The sequence below is a fragment of the Macrotis lagotis genome, chromosome 1 (assembly GCF_037893015.1).
Source record: "Macrotis lagotis isolate mMagLag1 chromosome 1, bilby.v1.9.chrom.fasta, whole genome shotgun sequence".
Lineage (NCBI taxonomy): Eukaryota > Metazoa > Chordata > Mammalia > Peramelemorphia > Peramelidae > Macrotis > Macrotis lagotis.
In genome coordinates, this window is record NC_133658.1 from 85,971,838 (window position 1) to 85,984,236 (window position 12,399).

A 12,399-nucleotide genomic window follows, 5' to 3' on the forward strand; every position below is an offset into this window, starting at 1 on the left:
TTATAGCAGCACTTTTTTTGTGATGGTAAAGAATTGGAAACAAAGCATGGTCAAAGAAGAGGTATGAGATGACATTCCCATGACATCACATCCCATTCCTTTCCAGAAATGGAAAGTCTAAGAGTGACATACCAATAAATTATGTTGAGTTTTTCTTTTTATTCCTTCTTTGTCTTTTTAAAAAAATGCAGGAGCAGCTAGGTGATTCATTGCTTAGAGCAGTGGTCCAGGAGTCGGGAGGACCTCAGTTGAAATCCAGCCTCAGGCATTTAATAATTACCCAACTGTGTGATCTTGGGCAAATCACTTAACCTCATTGCCTTGCAAAAATTTTAAAAAAGCAATGTGTTATATGAGATAATTCTCTTGGGATACTCATGATGAATAAAACCAACAAACAAACATGAAATCAATAGAAAATTATTTTTTTTTTACAAAAAGAGAATAGCACCATCAAATTATCCAGCAGAACTGATATTGCTTTGAATAAATGTGATCTAAGTTAGACCTACATTGCCAAATCTTATTTTGATAATGGAAAACTTGACCTGATTCCCTGATGTCCTCAATGATTCAGATGCCAAACCAGTCACATCCTCCCATTTTGATCAATGGATGATTGAATGGCTACATGAAACCTAGTCCTAGCTTGGCCACTAACTGATGACCTTAGGCAACTATTTTAATGCCTCAAATCTCAGTTTCTTCACCTATAAATGTAAGGGCAGAAGATGATATCTAGGGCTCCTTTCAGCTTGTGTGACTGTTTTTTTAATCTAATCACTGTTTGCAAAGGAAAAAAAAAATCCCGAGTGAAATAAAATGTTATCACAAAAAATCATTAACTAGCTTTAATATTTTCTATTATATAAACAGTGTATATTATGTTATATATATATATATATATATAATTATAGATAAGGATTCTACCTGTGGATTTGTCAGGTATAAATAGTTAATTTGGGGCTCCACCCTAGGTTTTCCATCTGAATCCAGTTCCTGCATGATGCTAGATAGAGCATTAGATTTCTAGGAGGAATTATTTCCCTTGATCCTCTCTGAAATAGCATCCATGAATCTGGTTTTTTTCCCTGTGAAATGGTGATTTTTATAATTTCTCACTCACTTCATTGAGATATGGTGATTAATATAGTAGCTCATGTAATCCTCAATTCTGTTTGCTAAATGATTATGAACATATCTTAAAGATGAAACTGAGACTGAGAGACTGAGAGATATTTGATGACCACCACCCCCATCATAAACTATTATCAGCTCTGGTAGGACTTGACTCCAGTTCTGATTTCAAGTCCAATGCACTTTCTGCTATAACAAACTCTCTCTCTCTCTCTCTCTCTCTCTCTCTCTCTCTCTCTCTCTCTCTCTCTCTCTCTCTCTCTCTCTGATTAACATTGCTTAAAAAACTATAGTCCAAGATTCAAAAAGGCATTAAATATCCTATATTATTATTTGAGAGTCAACAGCAAGCCTCTCATATTTTTCATTTGCCAAGTCTAACCTAATCTACCCCAACATTTCTCAATTATTTTTTTCCATTCACTTGATCACCATCAAAGTTCAGGCTCTCATTGCATTTCACTGTACTATTAGAATGACTTTCTAATTGATTTCCTGCTTCGAGTGTCTCTCCCATTCCCAACCAAGCAGCAGGTGACAAGATAATCTTCCAAGGACACATCTGATCATGACAGTCCTTATCTCAAAAACCATCACTGGTACTTTATTACATCCAGGATAAAACAACTCTTCAGCTTGGTATTGTAGGCCCTCCACAATCTGGTTCCAACCTACCATTTCAATATTATTCATATTACATATTTTCACAGGTTCTATATTCTGAACAAATTTTTAACATTTATTCTCCAGCCTCTGGGCAGTCTTTCCTCCCCCTAGTCAAATCTTTATTTTCCTTCAAGATTCCTCTCTCTCCCACTCCACACCAGCCAGTTGCTACTTTTCTTTTCCTTCCCAATTTAAATTGTATTCATTTGTTATGTATATCCTGTCTCTCCAGAAGAAGATAGGATGTTTGAGAACAGAGACTATTTTCTTTTTTGTCTTTGTACACACAGGATAACTTATCTAGAATGAACTTAGTAGATGTTGGTCAAATTTAACACAAGCCAGCAACTTGACAGTCACCTCTTTCATTCATGGTTAAAAGGAGCAGTGAAGTCATGCACAAATTAAAATATAATGCTGAACAAAAACCTCATTCAGCCTTCATTCAATATCTTCCTAAAATCTTCTAATCTATAAAAAATCCCACTAAAGCTTGTAAAGCAATCTCAAAATGATCCTCCCTCTGATCTCATATCCATACTCAGATAATTACTATAATCTAATTTGTATCAGTACGAATATTGATATTTTTTCATGCCCAATAGATTATTAACTTCTTGCCAATGGGCATTCCATTGACTTATCTTTGCATTTTCCCAGATGCTCTGCATACTCGAGAATCTAGATGCTTAATAATTGTGTTGAGCAAAAAAAAAACAAACAAATTGGAAATGTTCTAAATGGAATCCTCTTTTAATTTCCTACAACGATGAAATGGACTAAAAATGTAAAAGCTACCAAGAAAAAGGAAAGCTCAATGTCTGTCTAATATATAAGGTGGACAATTATCATTTAAGTGACAGAGTTGGCACTTGCACTTGGGGATGGCAGAATTCTCCAGGGAGAACTACTAAGTGGATGAGCTCTTACAAAGCAGAGGACATGGGATTATCCAGTATTTTCATATTGGGAGATCCTGAAAATGCTGTGGAGTTCTATTGAAAGGTTAATTCTATTTCATTTAGTTGTCTGTCATATCATGAAAGGGCCAGAGCCTATGTCACTGTATATAGACATGTAAAAATGAGATCATAGGTGTCACAGAGACAACACTGAATTTAGAACCAGGGGGTTTGAATGGGAAATTCGAGCTTGACCATTTGTTTGCTTTTTTTATCTTTGCCTAAATACTTTGCCCTAAACCTCAGCTTGCTCCTTCATAAAATATTCATATTATTTGCACACAGAATTGCTGCATATCATGATTAAGTGCAATATAAATGGGAGCAGTTGCTAAATTATTTCTGTGGGAGTCCCAGAGGGGAAGAGGAAAAAGGCATCAATTTAAGTTGTAATGGAGAGGCTAGCCAATGAGCATCCCCAATAGACACACATGAAGCTTTGTGAACCTGCCTCCAAAAGATCATCATGGGAGTCCTTTCTTTCCTTACTTTGGAGCAGATGGAGATAATCATTTTTTGTTGTTGTTGTTGGCTTACTGAGTAGTGGGGGAACAGCTTTGGAAATGAGTGGGCATATAAAAAAACATGAAAATTCAAACTCCCTTCTCTGACTGCCAATGATGTTAAAAAAAATATACAATGTGCAAAACCCTAGTGTTTAAAAAAAACCTAGAAGAAAGGGCAGTCCCTATTCTGTAGAAGTTTAAATTCAAGGTAGCCAATGTGCAAGTGGAGCTGACTGGAGAATGAACTGGAAATGAAATGAAAGGAGTCTGGGGCTCCTCCTGACATGGTGGTTTTGTTCAGACATTGACCATTTATTCAATTCAGTAAGCTCCAGGGCAAAGTCATCTATGAGGTCCAAGGCAGCTGGAGTATATGGGATGGAGTATGTTGGGATAGGAGAACATCTCACAGCAACAATGGCAGAAGGAGATCTGCCTTAGCTTCTCATCAAGTTGCCATTTCCCTATGAACTCATGACTTCCCTATTTCTTTTGTGTTGTGCTTCCTTTCCAGATCTTCTAGAAATGAGTTTTAGACTAAAGTCTGTTATGAAATATCCAGCACTGTATTGCCCAAACTGGGTGGGGTGGGAGGGTACTTCCTGGCTCTAAGAATTCTTTTCTCTCTTCATGGAGTCCCCACCAATTTCACTTCTGGATGTGGTAGTGTAGCCAACATAGTATTTGTTCCCTTGTTTATGAGACATGATGTCTTAGCTGCCAGGTTGGGTCCAGGAGGTTGCTCCTCACCAGGATCTCAATTACTGCTATTATTAGCACTAATTGTTGAAGGGACATTTGATGGCTTTTCTGATCTTTTGAAACTCAAAAGTTCACAAGTTGTTCTTTTGTTTATTTTTTGGAAGGCAATGGGCTTAAGTGACTTGCCCAAGGTCACACAGCTAGGTAATTATTAAGTATCTGGGGTCACATTTGAACTCAGGTCCTCCTGACTCCAGGGCCTATATTCTATATACTGGATGACCTAGCTACCCCGCTTCTAATACTCACCTATGATTAGGAAAGAGCAAATGCTATCCCTAAGAAATAAAGGCAGCCATGCATTTGTGGAACACATGGATGTTAGTTGAGACAATTCAGTAGTTGTAATAATAGTAATAGTAATAATAATAATGATAATAATAATAATAATAATACTCAGAATTAGCATTTATATAGCACTATGAGATTTACTAAGCTAGCAACAGATTGCTGAATTGCTACCTTTGCCTCCACCCAGAGGCTTAGAGTTATTTTTGCCTACTGACCACCTGTGTTTTTTGTATTCACATCCAATTACAGATAAGCAGTCATTTTAAAGGATTTCCTTTTCTGTATCATTAGCCAATAGATAAGAATCTGAAAAGAGGATAGAAAAGCCCCCCTCCACCACGATTTTCTGAAAGCAGGGTCACAAAGCCTCTAGATGTATAATGGTGCATATTTTACAGACTGGGGTTTCCAGTCTCAGAGATAGCATAGTCCCAAACTGAGCAAGAATGTATGTGTAACTTTCTAGTTCCCTCCAGTCAATATCCTTAAAACAGTTGGTGATCCCAGCAAAAAAAGTGGATTATACACTTTGTCATCCTCTTAATCTCATAGTCTCTTCAAGAAATCAAAGTCTTCTGCATAAAACCTTTCCTGCTCTCACCCCCTGTCTTCCCCTCTTCACCAAGGTTGCCTTGTATCTGCTTTAATTATTGCTTTACCTTAGTAGAATTTAAGCACCTTGAGGGCAGGTCTTTGTATCCTCAGAACCTAATATATTGCCTAATATAGAGAGCTGCTTATAAAATGCTTGACTGTGAGGTAATATAAGACCCTTTGCTTCTTAGTCCATTCAGCTTGGAAGACATATTTTGCAAAGGAAAAGGGAAACCATAGCAGCTCACGATGAAGCCATATTTATATGCCTAGAAAAGAAAGAAGATTCTAGTCGTGGCAATGAAATCTTATTAGCCCATATTGGCCACAAATGGATTTGTTTACCTAGTAAATTTTTGATTTCTGGAGCCTCAGGAATCTAAGTAAAAAAATATCCCCATCTTTTAAAGCAAACGAAAATTTATCTGCTTCAGGAGCTTTGGTAAGATTCTTCTACCTTGGGTTTAAAGTTTAAAGCAACTATTTTAAAGTTTTTTTTCTATTTTTTCTATTTTTCTATTTTTTCTCCCTCCCCTTCTTTCCCCTCCATGACCTTACCCAACCTCTATAGGAGATTCAAAAGGCAGACTCATTTCAACATTTACTTTTTATTGTGTTGCATGAAATATCTATGTAATTAATGCAAGTATTGTATTAAGAGCCACATTTCCCAAGCATTAGGTGGGGCAGCTCAGTCGCTGCAGAAGCATCAGTGAATATAACCAGTGCCTTTTTTTAAAACTTTACAATCCTGTTGCTTGCAGTGCTATGCGCATATGTGATAATAGATGAAGAAACAAAAGTAATGCTAAGTATTAATACATCTTAAAAATGCACACACATACACGGTTTACAAGGGATCTCCCCCTCCCCCCCAACAGAAAGAAGGCAAGCGATGACTTTTGGATGCAATTCCTATAAAATGTAGACTCTGCAATAAAAAGCCAAAGGCACATAAAAATATATTTTAACTTTAAAAATAATTTAGTTACAGTAACACTTTGCTTGAGTCATCTTCCCAACATGTCTTTCAAGGTCCAAAAATCTGAGATATAGAATATATAGGGATATATGAATTGCAAAGGAAAAAAAAAATCCCAACCCCATAAAGTTGTTCAAATATGAAACCATACAAATAGTTTAACACTGAAGATTTAGCTACAGTGTAGTGCAGCCCAAATAATTCTTACAAAACTGACTAAACCAATAAAAAGGGTTAGATGTTAAATAAGAGGGAGGGAATTAATGCTTCCTTCCCCCCATGCTTCTCTGATAACACTCTGAGGACATCAGAGTATTTAACTGCAAAATTTCTTATGATGATCAAGGCAGGCAGATTTACCCTATGCCATTCCCAACCAGTTTTTATTATTTGCTAGCAAACTCTTGATCTGCCCTTCAAGAATGCCTGCAGAAAATTGACTCTGACTCATTTCCTGTTTTTCAAGGAGAGCTCTGAGGATATCAAACAGTAAACAGCGTAACAGGTAAAAAAATATTTTGTAGGAACACTTATTTTTAGAAAACCCATTGCAAAACTGCAAATACAACTAGTGAAGCTCTTTGTACACTTCCTTCAACTGGGGTTGATTTTGGCTTGTCAGTACCATCAACAATGTGCCTACAGTCCTATAACTTATTTTTATCCATCACATTGAGAACTTCATCTAAAAGTGAGGGTCCAAGGTCCAACTGCAAGGAGAGCAGGGAGCCTGTGAGCTCAGAGAGGGATTCTTCCGAGTTTGTCTTCTCTTTGATGAGTTCACATGGAACAGAACTGTCAAACATATCTTCTGTTTGCCAGTCACTGTACTGTTCAGAGAGACTGGATGAGTGGCTATCTCTGCCATTACTGTAGTGGGATGTTGTACCATTGCCCTTCCATGGGGCATCCTCGGGATGTACAATCCCATTCTCCAAGTGGTTAGTTTTCTCCTGAGTTTTTTCTTCTATGACTGGCTCACAACTAAGTCTTGGGAGCTTTGAGGGTCCAAAGGAATCCTGTTTGGTATTAAATGTCACAGGAGATAATAAGGGCAACATGAGAGCTTGGGAACCACCAATGGCAGGAAGTGAGATTGCATTTTTGAGCACTGGAGAAGGTGTCTCTGAAAATGTGGAATCAGAGGTGCTATTAGCCCTTAAGAATTCACTATGTCCAGGGAGCTGGCCAACTCTCATTTTCTCCTGGTTTCCAGGTAACAGCTCATAATTCCCTTGAAGAAATGAAATATCCCCAAACACATCATGTTGACCCTCTTTTCCAATGTGAATTGTATGTCGAAAGTCCCCTAGTGGAGGACTGATCATATCTGGAGACAAAATGTCCCTCAGTTTAAATTTCTTTCCTTTCTTGTTATTGGCAGCTTTCAGGTAAATTGGGGTCTTGGCTGGCATCTTTGAATTAGAAACTGTCTGTTCTGCAAAGGCAAGGAAAAAAGCCACTTTCTTTGTGGGGTGAGTGGGCGCTTTTCCAAAAATAACTTCAATAAAACATAATTTTCTCCACTGGCTTATTTAACAAATAAGGCCTCTGATGTGAGCGCAGTCCAAAAGGAGACTTTCCTGAGGTTCTAGATGGGTGGATCTGGCTGTCAGGTCAGTCAGTCACAGGGTAGTCAAGGTGATTCTTGGAGGAAACCTGTATAGAAAAACAAAGCAGGTATCATTAACTGAAACACGATGGTTCATTCTACCTTGTGCTACATCTTTGTTATTTTGTTAAATTTCTAGTAATCAGAACAAGGACCTTCCAACCAGTCCCCCTTAAAGTCTCTGGGCTTTCCCATCTATCTACCCTCAGTTGAACCTTCTTGTTGTCATTTCCCCATCAAATAGAGAATGACTTTTCCTGGGAGCAGGGACTGTTTTCTTTTCTATTTGTAACCCAGACAAGAAAGAGTGAGTAACTTTTCAGATCCCTTAACTCAAGCTCCTCAAAGAGACTCATAATCTCAGCAAAAAGTGGATTATATTCTATGCTACCCTCTTAACCTAAGCAAAACATTTCATAAAGCTTTTTCATTCACTCAGTGAACACAATGTCCCCAGCAAAATCCAAAATTGATTCTTTTCCTTGATCAATAATTTTCTCCAGAAATCTCAGCTGCTGGTTTTAAAACTTCTTAGATGTCTGGGGAGAGCCCAGTGGATAGAGCTGTATTTGGAGTCAGAAGATCCTGGGTTCAAAACACAATTCTTTCATTTCTTTGGGCAAGTTGTAACATCTTTCTGGGTCTCAGTTTCTTTATTAGAAAATGACAATGTTGAATTGAATAGTCTCCAAGTTTCTTTTTTATCCCAAAGACCTAATATCTATCCTTTCTATCCAGCTAACTAGTTCCTATCTTTAACATTCCACTTTCCTGACTTTGCACAAGTGATACCCCATCCTTGCAATGTACTCCACCAGTAACCTTAGCTTCCTTCCGATCCCTCAGGGGTCACATCCAAAAAGGAGACTTTTCTTGATCTGTCTCTACCCTGCCCTCACCCAGTTCTTAGTATTTTCTTCCTCTAGAAATAAGTGTGCATTCATTTGCTTAAGTAAATGTATTCTTTTGAAAAAACAAACTCAGAAGTTTACAAGATCCATCTGTGATTGGCTTCTGGAGTGCTGGTTACAAAGAGAAATCAAATGGTGCCAAATCACGTTTATGAGCTAATCCATAAGGAGAAGATGCAGCAGCACCAATCATGTGACAGAGTTTAGTTTAATAATTCTGAACAAACCGAATCATTTATAGAATTCTCAAGGGAGTCACATGGTATATTGGTGAATGATGGATGGAGAAAAAAGCAAAAGGGCCCAGAAGAAAGGAAATACGTCAAAGAAATGAGAGAGACCCTTAGGGTCCTACACAGTAGGGATTACTCTGGTTGAGTTCTTGTTTATGCATGTAATGATCAAGTTAACTTGACCACGAAGCTAGTGAAGAAAAAATTATGGTGGAGAATCTCGTTAGCTACTTATCATTTATTAAATCTTGACTACACGGGGCAGGGATCCTTTACAAATTATTTCATTTGATTCTAACAATGTGGGGAGGTAGGTACTATTACTATTCCAAAAGATGGATGTCTACATGGATAGATGAATGGAATCAGTGGGCTATAGAGGGAATATGCATTTATATGCATCGACTTTGGGCCAGGCACTGCCCTTAGGATTTTATAATTATTTTCTCATTTAATGCTTACAATAACCTCAAGAGGTAGGTGCAATCATCATTTTCATTTAATAATTAAAAAACTGAGGCAAACAGGTTAAGTGACTTGTTCTGAGTCACAAAGCTGTTAAGTGTTTGAGGTTGGATTTGAACTCAGGTCTTTTTGATTCCAAAACCTAGTATCCTCTCCCAGAGTGAAAACAGTACAGATGTTGGAGCTTCTAGATGTGGTTTCAAATCCATGTCTAATGCTTAGTACCGATGTGTAATCTTGGGCAAATCCTTTAACCTCTTCCCTAGGTCCCAGATTTTTTTCATCTGTAATATAAGGGGGTTAGAAGAAATCTGAAGTTTATAAACTGGGATCCTTGGTCCCATAAAGGTCTATGAATAGCTTTCAGGAGAACTATGAGCTTGGATGGGAAAAATGACATCTTTATTTTCACTACTTAGTTGAAATTTATCATCCCCCTTTTGTGAACACAAGTGACAAATCAATTAGCATTAGCAGTAACTGTGCTTTTGTCACCAGCAGAAGTCAGATATATTCATATCACTTTACAATTGTTGCAACTTTTGACATATTATTTATACTCATCACTCCTTCAAAATGATTATAGTTATTAGATCCATTGCTAGTTCACATAGGAATGTCAATAGACAAACATTTCAATATACTTGATTTCCTTTGAAATCTTAGGTATTTTATTTTTTGTATTTAAAAACATTAGTCTTTACCAGACTGCCAAAGAGTCTGATACATAAAATCATGATAACAATAATAATATTTTTATAGTTTCTAATTTAAAAAAACACATTTGCATAGAGAAGAGGATGAGGATGAAGCTGGGTAATAGATGAGCTCTAGGAAAAGAACATTTGAATATTTGGGGAAAAATAGGAAAGAATTTATTTCTATTTTCTTACTGTCCTAGGACTTGATCCTTTGAGAATATTCTTTTAGGCACCAGAAAGTTAAAATACAAAATTATCCAGGACAGAAGTTCACTTTTCACAGTCTCAGTCTTTCTCCCATTTGTGGATAAGGATGGGACATGTAATTTCGTTTAAAAATTCCCTGAACCTATGCAGGTCAACACTTTCTTTACAACTAGAGCTTCCCAGGTTTCAGTAATTAAGAGATTTATCAGGGTGTTGCAGAGGTGAGGCATGAACCAGATGTTTCTGACCTCTATACCAGATGGTTGCTTCCATTTATGATATAGGATAAATAGGACTTGGATTACTCCGGGAGCTCTATAGTCTTTATCTTTCAATTATATCTCACAACCACTGGGGTTCAGAAGCTCACTAAGTAAAACCAAAAAACTGTCCTTTGAATGTCTACTAAGCTTTCATTAAGTAAATGTTATGAGCATCTACTGTGATCCATTCACATAGCTTTAGATCTAGGGTTGGAAGGGATCTGAGAAGTAATTTGTTACAATTAGCTGAGGAAACTGAGGTCTAGAAAGGTCCTTGCTTGAAGTTACATAGCTAATAAGTGGGTGGAATGATAATGTTTTGTCCTCTCTTCTCATGGGAGACCAAGACATCAGGGACAACTCTGATGATGCCATGACAAGTGAATTGGCTTTGAGTGAGAGAGTGCTATGCTAAGTCACTAGACTCATTTTCTCTTCCAGAGCCATCTAGGTCCAATGGTCAGATAAGAATAAAGATGACTAGAGATGGCCTTGTATGTGAAGCTCTGTTAGGAGTCCAAAGATGCCAGAAGACAAGATTCTTGTCCTCAAGGAGATCTATTTTTAAGCAGAGGAGATAAGCTAGGCATGCAAATATTTCTAATATATTGTCATATATTTTGTGACTATATTTTATGAACTGCAAATCAAAGTATAAGACATTTCACAACTAAACCAAGTCTTGCACACCGCACCCAAACACATCCATAAATATGGTAAACACTCTAGCTGAACAGGATATGAGCTAGCAAGAGCTTTTTTCACCTACTGTGGCACTCAGACTTTTGTGATCTTTTTGTTAAGATGCCCACTGCTTTGATTCATCCAAATGAGATGTTTACAAAATGCTTTGTCAATTTTAAAGCACTAGGCAAATGTCAATTATTTGTTCAGTTTCTATTTGGCAACTGAAATATTGTTATTTGAGACATTTCTATGGTTTCCAAAGAAAACAAGATAGTCTATATGCCTAAACTTTAGAAAGTGGCTAACAGTGAGTCAAAGAAAATTTTTGCTTTGTCTAGCAAGAAGTAAGAAGACTGGATTAAAGTGGGGAAAAGCCAAGAGCAGAAAGGCCAGTTACTAGTCTATTATAATATTCTAAGTAATGAAGTCCTGGTATTGGGGTGGTGGGAGTAGAAATATTAAGGAAGGTCATACATAAGCAGTATTGTGAAGGGAAAATCACCCCAATACTGGTACTCAATGGTATATTAAAGATGAGATCCAAGGAAAGATCAAGATTTTGTACACAGAGAACTAGGTGAATGGTAGAAACCATCAAGTTTAACTTGATGGCAGAATATAAGCATTGGAAGGGAACTCAGAGGCCAACCTGCAGCAAAAATAGGAATGTTTCCTATGACAGCCCTGATGAGTGATCATAAAACCACCATTTTAAAACTCTAATCTTAGGGAACCTTCTTCACCTTGCAAATGTAGCCCATTCTACTTCTGGATAACCACACTTGGTAGAAAGTTTCTGATAAGGATCCCCAAATCCAAAGTTATGGACCCCTTCTCAAAAATAAGATTTGAAATGATTGAATTTCTTGATTTTCATTAGAGATTAACTCAAATAAATTTCACCTTACCCCCCCCCATTGAGATCAAAGATACCCTGAATTCTGTATCCCAGATTAAGAATCCTTGCCTACAGAGGAGAAAGAAGGAAGAAAATAGCAAATGCTAGTGGTAGTTTGGGGAAAGTGGTACTTTAACTCACTACTATTGAATCTGTGAACTGACCCATCCATTCTGGAAAACAATTTGGAATTTTGCCCAAAAAGCTACTAAACTAAATGTAGTAGTGGTATCACTGGACCAAAGTGTACATCTAAATTCTATAAAAATAAAAGAAAAAGAAAAAATATCAATATGTACAAACATTTGAACACCTCTTTTTGTGGTGGATAAAAATTGGAAAATGAAGGAATGACCATCATTTGAGGAATACCCAAATAAACTATGGCATATGAAGTGATAAAATATGATACTGTAAGAAATTAAGAACTTGGTTTTAGGAAAACCTAAGAAGACTTGTATAAACTGATACAGAGTAAAATAAGTGAAACCAGGAGCACAATTTATACAATGACAACAATAT

The 12,399-nt window shown here is 37.0% G+C and overlaps 1 protein-coding gene across 2 annotated transcripts in view; it reads right to left on the reverse strand.

The window, feature by feature from the left end:
* Positions 1-927: 927 nt before the first annotated feature.
* CDC42EP3 (CDC42 effector protein 3) overlaps positions 928-12,399 on the reverse strand; it is a 40,748-nt gene continuing 29,276 nt past the window's right edge. For both annotated transcript variants that reach the window (XM_074203981.1, XM_074203989.1), the window contains exon 2: positions 928-7,559. In XM_074203981.1, the coding sequence (XP_074060082.1) occupies positions 6,548-7,315 (768 nt within the window). In that variant the 5' untranslated portion in view covers positions 7,316-7,559 and the 3' untranslated portion in view covers positions 928-6,547. The remainder of the gene's footprint in view (positions 7,560-12,399) is intronic.